The sequence below is a fragment of the Natator depressus genome, chromosome 10 (assembly GCF_965152275.1).
Source record: "Natator depressus isolate rNatDep1 chromosome 10, rNatDep2.hap1, whole genome shotgun sequence".
Lineage (NCBI taxonomy): Eukaryota > Metazoa > Chordata > Testudines > Cheloniidae > Natator > Natator depressus.
In genome coordinates, this window is record NC_134243.1 from 11,600,557 (window position 1) to 11,614,203 (window position 13,647).

Sequence of the window (13,647 nt, forward strand, 5' to 3'; positions counted from 1 at the left end):
CATAGCTTTGTTCTGTATTTTTTGTATGAATGCCACAGCAATAAGGAATTTTAGAATATGGAATATTTTTATTCAAAGCTTCATATAACATATCCCTTTCATCTTACAAAACAAACCAAACCAAACATACCAAGTCTTTAAATGGCTGTTTCTCTGGGATGTCCCATTCTTCACTGATTGTCATGTATCTAGAAGAGTGATTTGATCAGTTAAACATATTGCAGATGCCTTTGATCAGAAGTAGGCTACGACATGGTCTTTAGGAATAAAGAAGAGAGAACATGATGGCTACACTCACTTGTCAAAATCTGTGAAAAGGTTGACTCTGAAAGTGTGCTGCTTGTCCAACTTGTATCCATCTGCATTTTTCACAGCATCCAGTGCATGTGCTGGGGACATGTACTCCAGGAAAATATACCTTAGTTAAATGAGATAAATGTGATTACTCAGTAGCAACCTGCCTGTAGTCAGCATTAGCCATACAGTGGGTGAACTAACTGAAAAGCTGGTACTCAATCCAGAAGGCAAGATTGAAGAAGTTGCAATTTCTACCACTGAATCCAGTAGAGGAGAAGGCAATTAATCTCCACTTTGCTCATGTAAGTATTTTTCTTAATCATACATACATGACTTGGAACACATTTTTCCCTGCCTTCTTGAAACTGGGTGGAATAGATTATGAAGGCAAATTCACACACAGCAGAATTGCAATAAGCGCTACCATCAGGTGGATGGGTAAGCAGCTCTTCCCAACAGAAAGGCAGGACATGTTTGAGAAGCGAGCAAATTCAGCGTGCTACATAAAGCTTTTCATTCGTAAGTTCTGGGCCCTCAAAACACAACTACTACTCCACCAATGTTCCCTCTACTTTTTTAATATCCACGTGCGGAATTAATTTTGTCATGTGCACCAATACAGAGGTGATGTATGGTGGAGATAGGGTCGAGGGGTTCAGAGTGCGGGAGGGGGCTCAGGGCTAGGGCATAGCGTTGGGGTGCAGGCTCCAGCTAGGGGTGCGGGCTCCAGGGTGGGACCGGGAATGAGGGGTTTGGGGTGCAGGCTGCCCCAGGGCCAGGGGAGAGGTGCCTCTCCCTGGCCCTGCACACCTCCTACGTCTCTCTCCTCTCCAGTCCAGGCCCCTGTGGCTGCACGGCCCTTGATAGCCTGCTGTGCGGCCACGCAGCTTAGAGGGAATTTTGCTCTCCACTTAAACCAAATTATAATCAAACTCTTCCTCTCCAAGTGGAGTCCAGTCTGTAACTTAGCAGAAGCCAGAATTCATGGTACATTGGACCTAGGACCTAATAATGTCCCACAGAAAATGATTTTCAAGGTACCTGGATTTGTTTTGTAAAGTTTATCCTGACTGAGCTGAAGGCCCTCCAGCCCACAGGAATTATTCCAGCGCTACAACTCCAGGAAGCATATACTGAATAATTTGACAACCAATTACTTGGTCTCTACATTCTCGGATCTGCCATACTGGATCTCCAAACCCCAAGGAGAAATATGCTACTCTCCAACCACCTTAACAATCTCATTCAGCTGAAAACTGGGACAGTGATAATCAGGAGAAAATGCCACCACCCAAAATCTGTAAATACCTTCCCCCCAAGACCAAGATGTTTGTTACCCATTTGTTCAACATGGCTACATCTATTCTCCTGTACAGCTATAGTCTAGGAAACAATTAAGCCCTTCAGTGGCCTGAGGATCTTGTGTCTATATCACTGAGATAGCATGCTAAAGTGCCTCTATGGACATCATCCTACTCTGTTATGTCAGGGTCAGAATTTTAGCCCACAAATGTCCATTAGCATTCAAAGGATTAACCTCAGCAATGTTTCAATCCCATTTCCAGCAGGAGTTCTCATTACTCACCCCTTTGTCTTCCCATCTGCTTCTGGGTAAAATTCATTGGTAATTTTCCCAAACTTGGAAAAGATTTTGTGAATAACATTCTTCAGTTTCTCAAGACGGTCTGGTCCAACTTGGGGAACATTATCCACTAGAATTACTGAATCGATTCCATCTGCCTCCTGTGGCTGGTCTTTTAGCACATCACCAAGTAATTCTGCAAAAAAGAGGGAGAAAAACTCAGCACCAATCTCTGGAGTGAATGGGGAAGGGAGAAAAGAGATGAAAATTCAATAGCTAGTTACCTACACCCTTCTCAAACACCTTTAAAAAGTTCAGGAGTAACTGAAAGCTGTATGGAACACTGAGCTTGACTGAGTTTACTAAAACGAGGGCAAAATGTTCCCCCTTCCCTCCCACACCATGTTAACAGAGGTGTAATCTACTAGGACATGCTTAATATAGGGCACAATTTTCTGAAGATCACAGATGCTAGCTTGACATGACAGACCACCTTCCATTGTCTGTTTCTCTAGGAAAGATCTCAACACTTTATATTTAAAGACATTTGAAACCTCAGCAGCCTACAACTAGAGGAGTTAAATCTTGTCCTGAAAGTCCCCCAAATTGCTTATGAATCAGAGCACTACAACAGTTACCTACAAACCCACACTGAACTAAATGCGGACATCAAGAAAGAATTTTGACATCACCTTTCCTCCCACATCAAAAAAGCCTTAGCATGATTCTCCATTGGAAGCCCTGTATGTTGTAGCATCACTGTAATTATAGTTGGGAAGTCATGATCATTCTAAGCCTTTAATTAGAACTTTGAAGATGATGCATTGGAGGCAAGAGATCGTATGTCCATATCCCTCCCTCTCCCCAGATTTCTGCCAAGGAGGGCAGAACAGAACGTGGCCAGCAGCAGCCTTTCAGCACTTTGCTGACAGGAAGGGATGGGAGCTGCTTCCAGCCGGGGGGGAGGGGGTGGAAAGGGAAGAACTGGCCCATGTCTTTGCAGAACTCATCCCTCCCCCCACACTGCAGGTTGGGCTGGAAATTGCTTACCCTCCCTACTTCAGCACTTATCTGAGGGGTAGAGAGGCTCCCCCTGTGCTGGCGCTCCAGGTGGCTTTGGCACATGCAGGGTTCAACTCCTCTTGTCAGCTCCCTGGTCACTGGCCCAGTCAGAGGCAGTGGGGGACGAAGGAACCTGCCAGGCAGGCTGCAGGTGTGCCAAACATTCCCACCAGGGGCTGGTAGGGGGCAAAAGGGCAAAGCAGGGAGAGGACAGAGAGGAGAGGAGCATGTAAAGGGCAGACGGGTGGGCAACAGAGGTGACGTGGAGTGGTCACGTGACCACCCCAACCATTAAATTATCCCCCCATTATTGACAGTTACAAGTTGCCTATGGAAGTAAGGTTGCCAACTTTCTAATCGCACAAAACCGAACACCTTAGCCCTGCCCTTCCCCGAGGCCCCACCCACACTCACTACATTCCCCCTCCCTCAATGCTTACTCTCCCCCACTCTCCCTAAGTTTCACTGGGTTGGGGCAACAGGGTGGGATGTTGGAGGGGGTGAGGGCTCTGGGGTGGGGCTGGGCATGAAGGGTTTGGGGTGCCTGAGGAGGTTCCAGGCTGGGGCCGAGGGATTTCGAGTTCTGGAGGAGGCTGGGCTCTGGGCTCAGGCTCTGGACTGGAGCTGGGGATGAGGAGTTTGGGGTGCAGGAGGGGGCTCCAGGCTGGGGAGTGGGGCTGAGGGATTCGGAGTGCAGGACGGAGCTGCAGGTTGAGGCAGGGGTTTGGTGTGAAGAAGGGGGTGAGGGCTCTGGGGTGGGGCCAGGGAGGAGGGGTTTGGGATGCAGAAGGGAGCTCTGGGTTTGGGGGGGGCACGGCTGGGGCATGGGGCTGGGACATGGGCTTACCTCAGGCAGCTCCTGGTCAGCGGCGCACTGGGACTAAGGCAGGCTGCCTGCCTGCCCTGGCGCCATCTGCACTGTACCCCAGAAGTGAAAAGCAGGTCCAGCGCCTAGGCAGGCGGAGGAGGCACCCCACACCCCAGCTTCCATTGGCCAGATTGCGGATCCCCGTGGCCCCCCCACCACCTAGGAGCGGTTGCTTCTGGGGCGCAGCCCAGTGCCAGGACAGGTAGGGACTAGCCTGCCTTAGCCACACAACACCGCCGACTGGACTTTTAACGCCCCGGTCAGTGATGCTGACCAGAGCCGCCAGGGTCCCTTTTCAACTGGGTGTTCCAGTCGGAAACCTGACACCTGGTCACCCTATATGGAAGTGAGGAAAATTTGTTAAGCCATTTTAAGCACTAGGCAACTGAATGTATCTTCTCAACCCTCTTGACATTGACAGGTCATCCGTATCCTGCAAACCCTCCTAGCCCATCTCCTACAACACCCTTTACATTGCCTGAGAAAAAGTTTAGCTGGTAGGATGGTACAGTGAGCCTGTGTTTCAAGTTTCCATTTGGAAGAGGAAGTTAAAACCAAATAGTCTTACTCTAATATTATGGTTTTACATATACAGAACTCAGGAAATTCAGAAGTATAGTTCCTACAGAATCATGGCATGGACACAACAAATTTAGTTCTCACTAGGAAGATAGTGGTAGTTCAAGCTATAACTGAACTTCTATTCCAATCCTCCATTTTCACACACATATATTAAGGCATAAACATTATGTATGTGCAATGTATCCAAGGTACAATTGCTCTGGGAACCATAACTTTCACATGCACATAAGTCACAGAACCTCAACAACAACATTGCATTCATGTAGTTTTTCCATTTCATAGAATGCAGGTCAGATTTCTGGGTAGTGTCTAGTAACAGCCCCCCGCCCCGCCACCGCCCAAGATGAGAAATTGACAGACTCCAAACTAATTCCCCCAAACAAATCCCCCAGTACTAAGACATGCACTGACATCAGATCGATTAATCAAAATGGCATAGAAACAAGGACTAAGTGCCACTTTATATCTGCTTTACGTAGCAAAGCCCAAGATTTATAACCAGTGCATCCCATTACCTTGTTATACTATAAGACTGAAAAATATCTCCTTCAGTTTTACCAAGGCTTCTAGTTATGCTATCTGGCTGAGTGGAACAAAGTCTACTGATGAAAAGGCTAAATAGGGGCAGGAAAAAGAGATCTGGAGACAACAGAGCAGAAATAATTCTGACAATCCTGGTTCCTTCAGATACTCAAATAATTATCTGAATTCAATCAATTTATGCCTGTAATTTCCAAAAAAGATGAATCATTGCAAAAAAACACTACTAAAAAATATAGCTAATACAGAAGAGAGATAGGTGTCATTTCACTTCTGAACTGCAATTTAAAGATGCAGTCTGGAGAGTCAGACTGTGTAGACAGCATTCAGAAATCAGGAAGATTTAATAAGCATCATGAAAACACTTAAATACCAGAAAACGTGACAAGGTGTTGGAAGTGCTTAAAGCTTTAACCACCAGTTTTTGCCAGCTGTCTAGTAACTGACGTGATCAGAATTTTTGAATTATTTACCCAGAGGCTGAAACTGGGAAAGAAAAGAGGACAGTGTTGGGAAATATCTGGCATTGATAAATGCTTACTCAATTTCAACCAACCAGAAAACAGAAAATTAGACCTTGTGTTATTTTTAATTTAGTGAATATACAATTACGTTGTCTGTTAAGCCTGCTATAGTTTGTTCCAAACTGTTCGGTTTTATGCATAAAACATTACCAAGATTACACAGGATTGACAGTTACTATACAGATTTTGGCAAAATGTGTTAGCACCACAGTATTATTATAAATGAAGGGTAGATAAATGCAAAGTGGTTTTTGTTTTGTTTTGTTTTTTTGCTTCTTTATGATGCAAGCGGTCTATAAACTCAGATTCCAAGGCCAGAAGGGACCATTGTGATCATCTAGTCTGACCTCCTGTATAATACAGGACACAGAACTACCCCCAAAATAATTCCTAGAGCATATCTTTTCGAAAAACATCCAATCTGGATTCAAAATTCGCCAGTGATTGGTAAATTGTTCCAATGGTAAAGTACCCTCCCTGTCAAAAATGTATACACTGTTTTCAATCTGAATTTGTCTAGTTTCAATTTACACCACTGGATCATATAATATCTTTCTTTCTCTGTTAGATTGAAGAGCCCATTATTAAATATTTGTTCCACATGCAGCTACTTATAGACCAACCAAGTAACCCCCTAACCTTCCCTTTGTTAAATTAAATAGATTCAAAGAACTCAATCTATCACTAAAAGGCATATTTCGTCATTCATTAATCATTTTTGTGGCTTTTCTCAGGACGCTCACCAATTTATCAACACCCTTCTTGAACTGTGGGCACCTGAACCAGTATTCCTGAAGCAGTCACACCAGTGCCAAATACAGAGATAAAATAACCCCTCTAGTCCTACTTGACACTCCTGTTTAGCCATTCCAGGATCACATTAACTCTTTTTGACCACAGTGCAGTCCTGGGGGAATTCTGCACCACTGCGCATGTGCAGAATTCATGTCCCTCCGCAGAATTTCTTGCTTCCCCATCACGTTCTGTGGGGAAATGAAAGGAAAGCCATATGGGGTTGGGGGCAAGTCTAGGGATGCCCGGGTGCATAGTTTTTTGGGGGGGAAATTGCCCCCCAAATAGAGGCAAGGCATGGCGGGGGGGAGAGAGAAGAAAGATATCACGTGGGGTCATGTGCCACTGCTCCGGCCACTTCTGTGAGCGCAGAGCTGCCCAGCTGAAGGAGTGTGCGGCACATCTCTACTAACTCTGCAGCTGGATGCCACCTCCTGGGTCCATGCTCCCCTTCTGTGTGTTGGGAGCCATCCTGTTTTCTGTACAAAAGTGAGTGCCTGCAGTGGGGCAGGGCAAGGGTGGGGGGCGGGGAAAATGGGGGAAGGAGGATGGGACATGGAAGAGAAGGGGATGGGGGAAGTGGGAGCCCAGCACGCAGCGTCCTCTTGGCAGCAGCTGCTGAGGATCCCCTGTTAAGCAGGCCCATCGAATACCCACACCCCCTGCACCTGGACCACCCCGATGAACTCCCCGCATCTGGACTCCCACCCCACTGAGTCCCAAGCAGCTATATCTGAATCCCCACCCTACCAGAACCTGGACCCCTCCCCCCCCCAGTCAAGCCCCCTCCTCCCACACATAGACCCCCACCCCTGATGAGTCCCAACCACCTGAACCCCCCCAATGAGCGGGTGTCCAGATCCCATACTGAACTGCCTTCACCCAGACTGCCCCATACAGAATCCTCTCACCCCACAATCCCGCTGGGCTGAGCCTGCCTGCCTACAAGTGGTGCACCTAGAGTAGAGGGGTAGGCTCGGCCCTTGTGCTGGGTTAGGGTCAGGTGCAGCAGGGTCATCTCCCACTTCCATGCAGCCAGTGGCCTGTGCTCCCCCACTGCCATGCTGGAGCCTCCACATATATGTATTGACAAAATCTGTAGAATTTTAAAATATTGTGCACAGAAATTTTATTTTGTTGGCACAGAATTCCCTCTGGCGTAAGTGTCACATTGGGACCTCATGTTCAGTTGATTATGCCCCATGGACCTCAAATCCTTTTCAGAGTCATTTCTTCCCAGGACAGAGTCCCCCATCCTGTAAGTATGGCCTATATTCTTTGATCCTAGCTGTACACCATTTACATTTAGCTGTATTAAAATATATATTGTTTGCTTTCACCCGGTCTATCAAGCGATCCAGATGTCACCAGATTCAGAGCACTGTCCTCTTCACTATTTACCACTCCCCAACTTGGGTGTCTTCTGCACATTCCATCAGTGATGATTTTATGTTTTCTTCCATGTCATTGATAAATAAAATCAAAATGTCACTTGGTATCAAAAACATAAAAATAACCATACTGGGTCAGACCAATGGTCCATCCAGCCCAGTATCCTGTAATGATCAAGTGATCCATCCCATTGCCCATTCCCAGCTTCTGGCAAAGAGAGGCTAGGGACACTTCAGAGCATGGTTTTTCATCCCTGCCCACCCTGACTAACAGCCATTGATGGACCTATCCTCCATGAATTTATCTAGTTCTTTTTTGAACACATCAAACCCCTTAAAGAAGTTTAAGTACGCTACATCAAAACTATTACCTTTACCAACCAATTTATACCTTTCCCTTCCCACAGTTTTTTCAGTCTCTCCCTCTCCCCTCAATCAAAAATCCAGGTAGTGTCTTAAATGAAAAACTAGGCTATTTGAAAGCCGGAAAAAACGAGGACATCAGAAGAGCCAACAGAACAAAAATTATGTAGTTGATTCCTTGTTAACGCTGGGTTGCCCCAATTCTAGCTACCAGTGGAAGATAAGAGATTAATGCAATTCATTTCCAGCTGAATTAAAAAACAAAACAAAACTAATTTTGGATAAAGAATGCATTTGTTAAAAGGTTGGACACACATGTCCCCTTCAATTCAGGTATTAGACAGAGGTCACAAAACCACCCTGAGACTCTGCAGAGGTCCTCCAGTGGAACCTGGGAAGATTAGACAACATTAAAATAGGTAACCTTAAAAAAAAACCTTTTTAAAAAAACAATCTACTATACAAGTAACAAGTAGGATAAGTGAGGAAAGGTTAAAAAGCAACCGCACCTCCCCCCTTCCATTTTGTTGTCTTTGCACACTTGACAGCAGTATGCATAGTCTAGGTCACTGTTTCTGCTGAATAGTCAGTTTCTCCCGTTTGTTTCTTTCCTCTGTTTTTAAAATGCCAACACATTCAAAATACAAATATGACAGTAAAACCATAAAACATGACCGTAAAATCTGCCAGAAGGAATCACAGCATAGGTGAACTACATTAAAACTATTTCTAAATAATTGTTGAAACCAACTCCAATCAAGTTGATAGTACCTATTTAAAAATGACAGACCATACATACATTTAACAAATTTCAGGATCTCTCAAATGTGAGTACTACCCATATTGCTATACATGTCAGAAACCTGGACCCTGCTACAGGCAGACTTGGAGCCGCTAGAGGCATTCTATACAGGCTGTCAGTACCAAATCCTGAGTAAAAAGTGGTTTGACTTTCTGCAAAATGTCACATTCTTCAGTCACTCATTATATCCAAAAGTGGCATTACATGCTTTTCAGCCATGTCACTGGGATGAACAAAAGCATCCCAGCACACTGCGCGCTCTCCAGTTTCGAATGACATGAGAAGGGCTGCACACGCTGACCCTACCTGGCATTGCCTGTAGTGCCACCCCAGAGACAACAGTCCCTAGTAGGCCGTGCACTGTGTCAGTTAGAGTGACCACGGGCGATGGCATCACACTCGGCACTGTGTAGCGAATTTCCCAGATCTTAATCCTATGACTGAATGAATTTCTGGGGCAGCATGTAAGACGGGGTGGGCAAACTTTCTGGCCCGAGGGCCACATCTGCGTGGGGAAATTGCATGCAGGGCCATGAATATAGGGCTGAGGCAGGAGTGTAGGAGGGCGTACAGGGTATGGGAGGGTGTGTGTGTGCAGGAAGGGGCTCAGGGCAAGGAGTTGGGGTGCAGGAGGAGTACAGGGTGTACGACGGGGCTCAGGGCAGGAGGCTGGGGTGCAGGGTATGGCACCCCAACCTCCTGCCCTGCGGGGGGGGGGGGTGCCTGCAGACAAGGGCAGAGCATGGAGCCCTCCGCCTCTCTTCCAAGGGCCACAGGGGCGTGGTGCTGGCCGCTTCTAGGAGCGGCGCCACGGGGCCAGCGGCGCCACGGGGCCAGCGGCGCCACGGGGCCAGCGGCGCCACGGGGCCAGCGGCGCCACGGGGGTGGCAATCCCACAGGCCAGATCCAAAGCCCCAACGGGCCGGATCTGGCTCGCGGGCCATAGTTTGCCCACCCCTGATGTAAGGGAACATATCAGTGTTCACAATGCTAATAAGAAGAGGAAGAGAAACAGTAAGTCACAAGTCTCTTTTCAAGTCACTACATGGTAGGCCCTTAGGATCTTTAAATTTTGCTCCATCTTTTCCCAGTAAGTTATTTATGTGGTCTTATTCTGCTGATATCCCACAGCTGACACAGAAGCATGTTTAGCAGTTAATTTCTCCTCACATAGAGATCTGGGGCAGTGACCATCTTTTTGTTGTGTTTCTGCAATGCATAGTACAGTGGGGTCTTGGTCCACGACTAGGGCTCCTAAACACCATCATCACTAGTTTGAATACTACTTGCTTTTAAGGTAGTATCTACATTAAGAAAGTGACTGCTGTAACGCTGACAATGGTGATCAGCAACAGGTGCCAAAACTGATTTAACTGCTATTGAGTGAAATCAAGACCACCCTGTACTGACTCGCAAATCACATTTTCCGCAGTGGTGTTGTAAATTAGGTGAACCAATTTTCATTACCTCTTTGCCACTGGTTCAGGACAAACTGATGTAGATGACTGGTGTCAGAAAGAAATCAATTTTGTAGTGCATACAGGGCTCTCAAGATGCACATCCAGAGTTTGCAACACCATTCTCCTAGTAGCCAAGACAGCAAAATACATGAAAGACATAGGAGTGTAATCACTCTTCTCTGGGATTTAGGTGTTGGTAGTTTAGTTTGTATATGCAATAGACACTTTAGGCCCCAGAGTGAAAGAAGGAATTCTGAAATCTCTGCAGGGACATGACAGCTAACCAGAGAGGATAAGTTTTAATCAAACACCAATATGTTATTTAAAGTATTTTTCCTTGCCATAGCAAGAATTAAAAATATTTTCATATATAACAGATAGAAATGGAAGCATTTTCAACAAGTAGTGACAAACCAAAGGCCAAAGAAGAGAAACTCCACTGAGAAGAAATGCAAGACATGTTTATGATCAGGCAGAACCACTGATGGTATAAGGAAATCTCACAGTTAAGATTTCTGAATGTCTTAAAGTCTTTTGCATAATCAAGTTTCCAAACATCTAGACAGACTGAGTAATGCATATTTAAACTTGTTTTCTGTAGATTCTCCCTGCTGTACTATATACACAAACACAGCTTTATCCGGATTGAATTAGGGTTGTACTGAAGGAAAGACCTACCAGACCAGGTTCCTTGGCCTGCTCCCCTCATGCAGCTCCTAGCTAGCAATAGCTCAGAAGGCACAGAGCTAGTATAGCCAGCATGTATACTCTACCCTATAGTGCAGACAATCATGTCTGGAACGGAGGGGTGTTGTGCTCCTGGTATCTTCAAGAGGCAGATGGTCCCTTGGGGCCATTACCAACTGATTTAAACTAGGGCAGGCATGCAGACATTAGGAAGCCATAACTGGCTCCCTGATGTACCCCCTCCCCCGAGATACTTGACATAGCAGAGGATTTGGTCCACTGCAAAGTAAAAGAAATTAACTTAACTCACCAGCACAGTCACAATCAGTGAAGGGTCAGTGGATCAGAGTGGAGAGAGCAGGGACTAAAGATATTACAGAAAAAAAGCTAACCTTTCCAATGGCTTTCCACAAACACAAGATTATTCTTAGTGCAATGACTGAGATGGACATATTACTTCCTTTTTCCTTCAAAAATAGATTCTCAAGAGAAAGAGAGAACAGTTGAAGCAGCAGTGAGCAAAGATGGAAAAGCCAGGCTAGCTGGTGAACCAGCAAGAATTAGATTAAAATCTTGTAACCAGGTTACTTATATGACTTTCCCTAAACACCAGAAAGAGTTTAACCCTTAACAATGAAGTGGAAAGGGAGAGCCTACCTGGTTTTGGAATGGAATGAAGATAAAAATTAACACAGTCATTCCAAACTCAGCACAGGGTACCTATATACTCCACAATTTAAAAAACTCACAGCAGTTTACTCAGGCTCACATGGCTTGGGCTAAGGAGCTGTTCAACCACCTCTCAGGACCCTAGAGCCCAGGCTGCAGCAGGAATGTCTATATCCCAATTAAAAAGATCCTTAGCCCAAGTCAGCAGGCAAGGACCAGCCAAGGGTATCTAACAGCAGTGTAGAGATACCTAAAGGGCCTCTCCCAAGATGGGGGAAAAAACCTGACCAAGCAGTTTTTACCATGTCTGCTTTAACCACTGCACAAGTTTAGAAAAAAACATACAAATAAGTTTCTTAGCCTAAAGCAATTTTTGTACAGTTTTAGAGTTTAACTGTTCTAACGTAGTAAAGTAACATCTCACTGCCCCACAATATACACACTGTACATGCATAGTTTACTAGTAGAAATAACTGATTCTTACTTAATTTATATGCAAATCAGATTTTAAAATCAGAGGATTTTTTCAGTTCTGACACTGCACTTAGACATTACGAGAGCCTATAATTACTGTGTTTCAATACAGTAAATACAGGTACAGCACAACATTGCTTATAAGATTCCATTGTGTGCAAGTTTAGCTGGTTTATCAAGGTCTCACTATAGTAAAGAAATGGTTTTGGAGTAGTTTCACCACCCCACAACCACAACACAACAAATTATATGCATCTCTAGATAATTACACACGATAGCATTCAACTATATTTTCCACGTAGCTACACATCTTGAATTCACTAGTACTAAATAAAATGCTCTTCAGCTATTGCATTCTGAAGATCACATAAGAGCAATCCTATCCACTCACTGATGGAATGACCCCTCCCTACCATTCTCAAAACTTTTCACTCCATAGACCTTGAGGAGAGGTGTTTGACGGGCTGGTTTGAAAATCCATATGCTAGATAATCCAAAATAACTAAAGGATGAGATCTGGGAACTATCAAGTGAATTACATCATTGTCCTGGGCTGGCAAATATGCAAATACTTACAAATGTTAGTGGGTTTAAGAATGAAAGGCAATTAAGTTTACCAAGTATTTTATGGTACATTAATATGAAAGGTACTTAAGAGGTTTGGTTTAATAGGTTTTATATTATAATAAAAACACAGCTTTTAACATACTTAACATTTAAGTTAAGTGTACCTGGAATACAGCAATACTAATATAGAACGGACTCTCTACTACTCACACATGCACAGACGCCATCTGCTAACATTATGAGCCCTTCATGGCAGAGACTCTATCCCCACTGTTTCAGAGTAACAGCCGTGTTAGTCTGTTTCCACAAAAAGAAAAGGAGGACTTGTGGCACCTTAGAGACTAACCAATGGTTAGTCTCTAAGGTGCCACAAGTCCTCCTTTTCTTTTATCCCCACTGTGCATTTGTATGTATAACAGAGTGAGGACCCTATTCTGAAAAGGATTCTGAATAAGCTGCCGTAATAGAAACACCACATACTAACAGCGTGGCTGGCATGTGCGGGATGTAAGAGACGCCTACTCTGGGACCCCTGGTGCAAATGCCAAGGAACGCTACACAGCGCGCAGCAGATCACAGGGGCTTGCGAGAGCCTCAGCTCGAGCGGTTCTCCCTCCCCACGGTGCAAGCGGACCAGCTGCAGCGCCGCGGGGTGGCACCGCCTGGCACGGGGGGCGGGAGCCTGGGGGGTCTTGACGACACGAGCCTCCCCTGCATCGCTGGCGGCTCACCAGCTAGTCACCAGGGGGACCAGGATGCAGGGCCCCTATGGAGACGCTTCAGCGGGGTCCCAGCCCGGCTCTTCCCAGCGAGCCGGGCCTAGAGATGCCCGTCAGGCCGCCCGCCTCCCTCACGCGGCGCCGGCGACAGGGAGGACGGGAATCCGGGGCCCAACGCAGCACGGCCTAGTTGGCGGACGCTACGCCCCTACCCACCGTGATGCCCAGGCAAGCACCCAAGGCCCCGGTCTCTGACGACTCCACAGAC

General features: G+C 45.8%; 1 protein-coding gene across 1 annotated transcript in view; it reads right to left on the reverse strand.

Moving 5' to 3' along the window:
- The window catches only part of EIF3B (eukaryotic translation initiation factor 3 subunit B), a 31,766-nt gene that overhangs the window by 17,346 nt on the left and 773 nt on the right, over positions 1-13,647 (reverse strand). The window contains exons 2-4 of the mRNA XM_074965196.1: positions 1,883-2,075; positions 299-418; positions 131-188 (exon numbers count right to left, since the gene is read on the reverse strand). Coding sequence (XP_074821297.1) covers positions 131-188; positions 299-418; positions 1,883-2,075 — 371 coding nt within the window. The remainder of the gene's footprint in view (positions 1-130; positions 189-298; positions 419-1,882; positions 2,076-13,647) is intronic.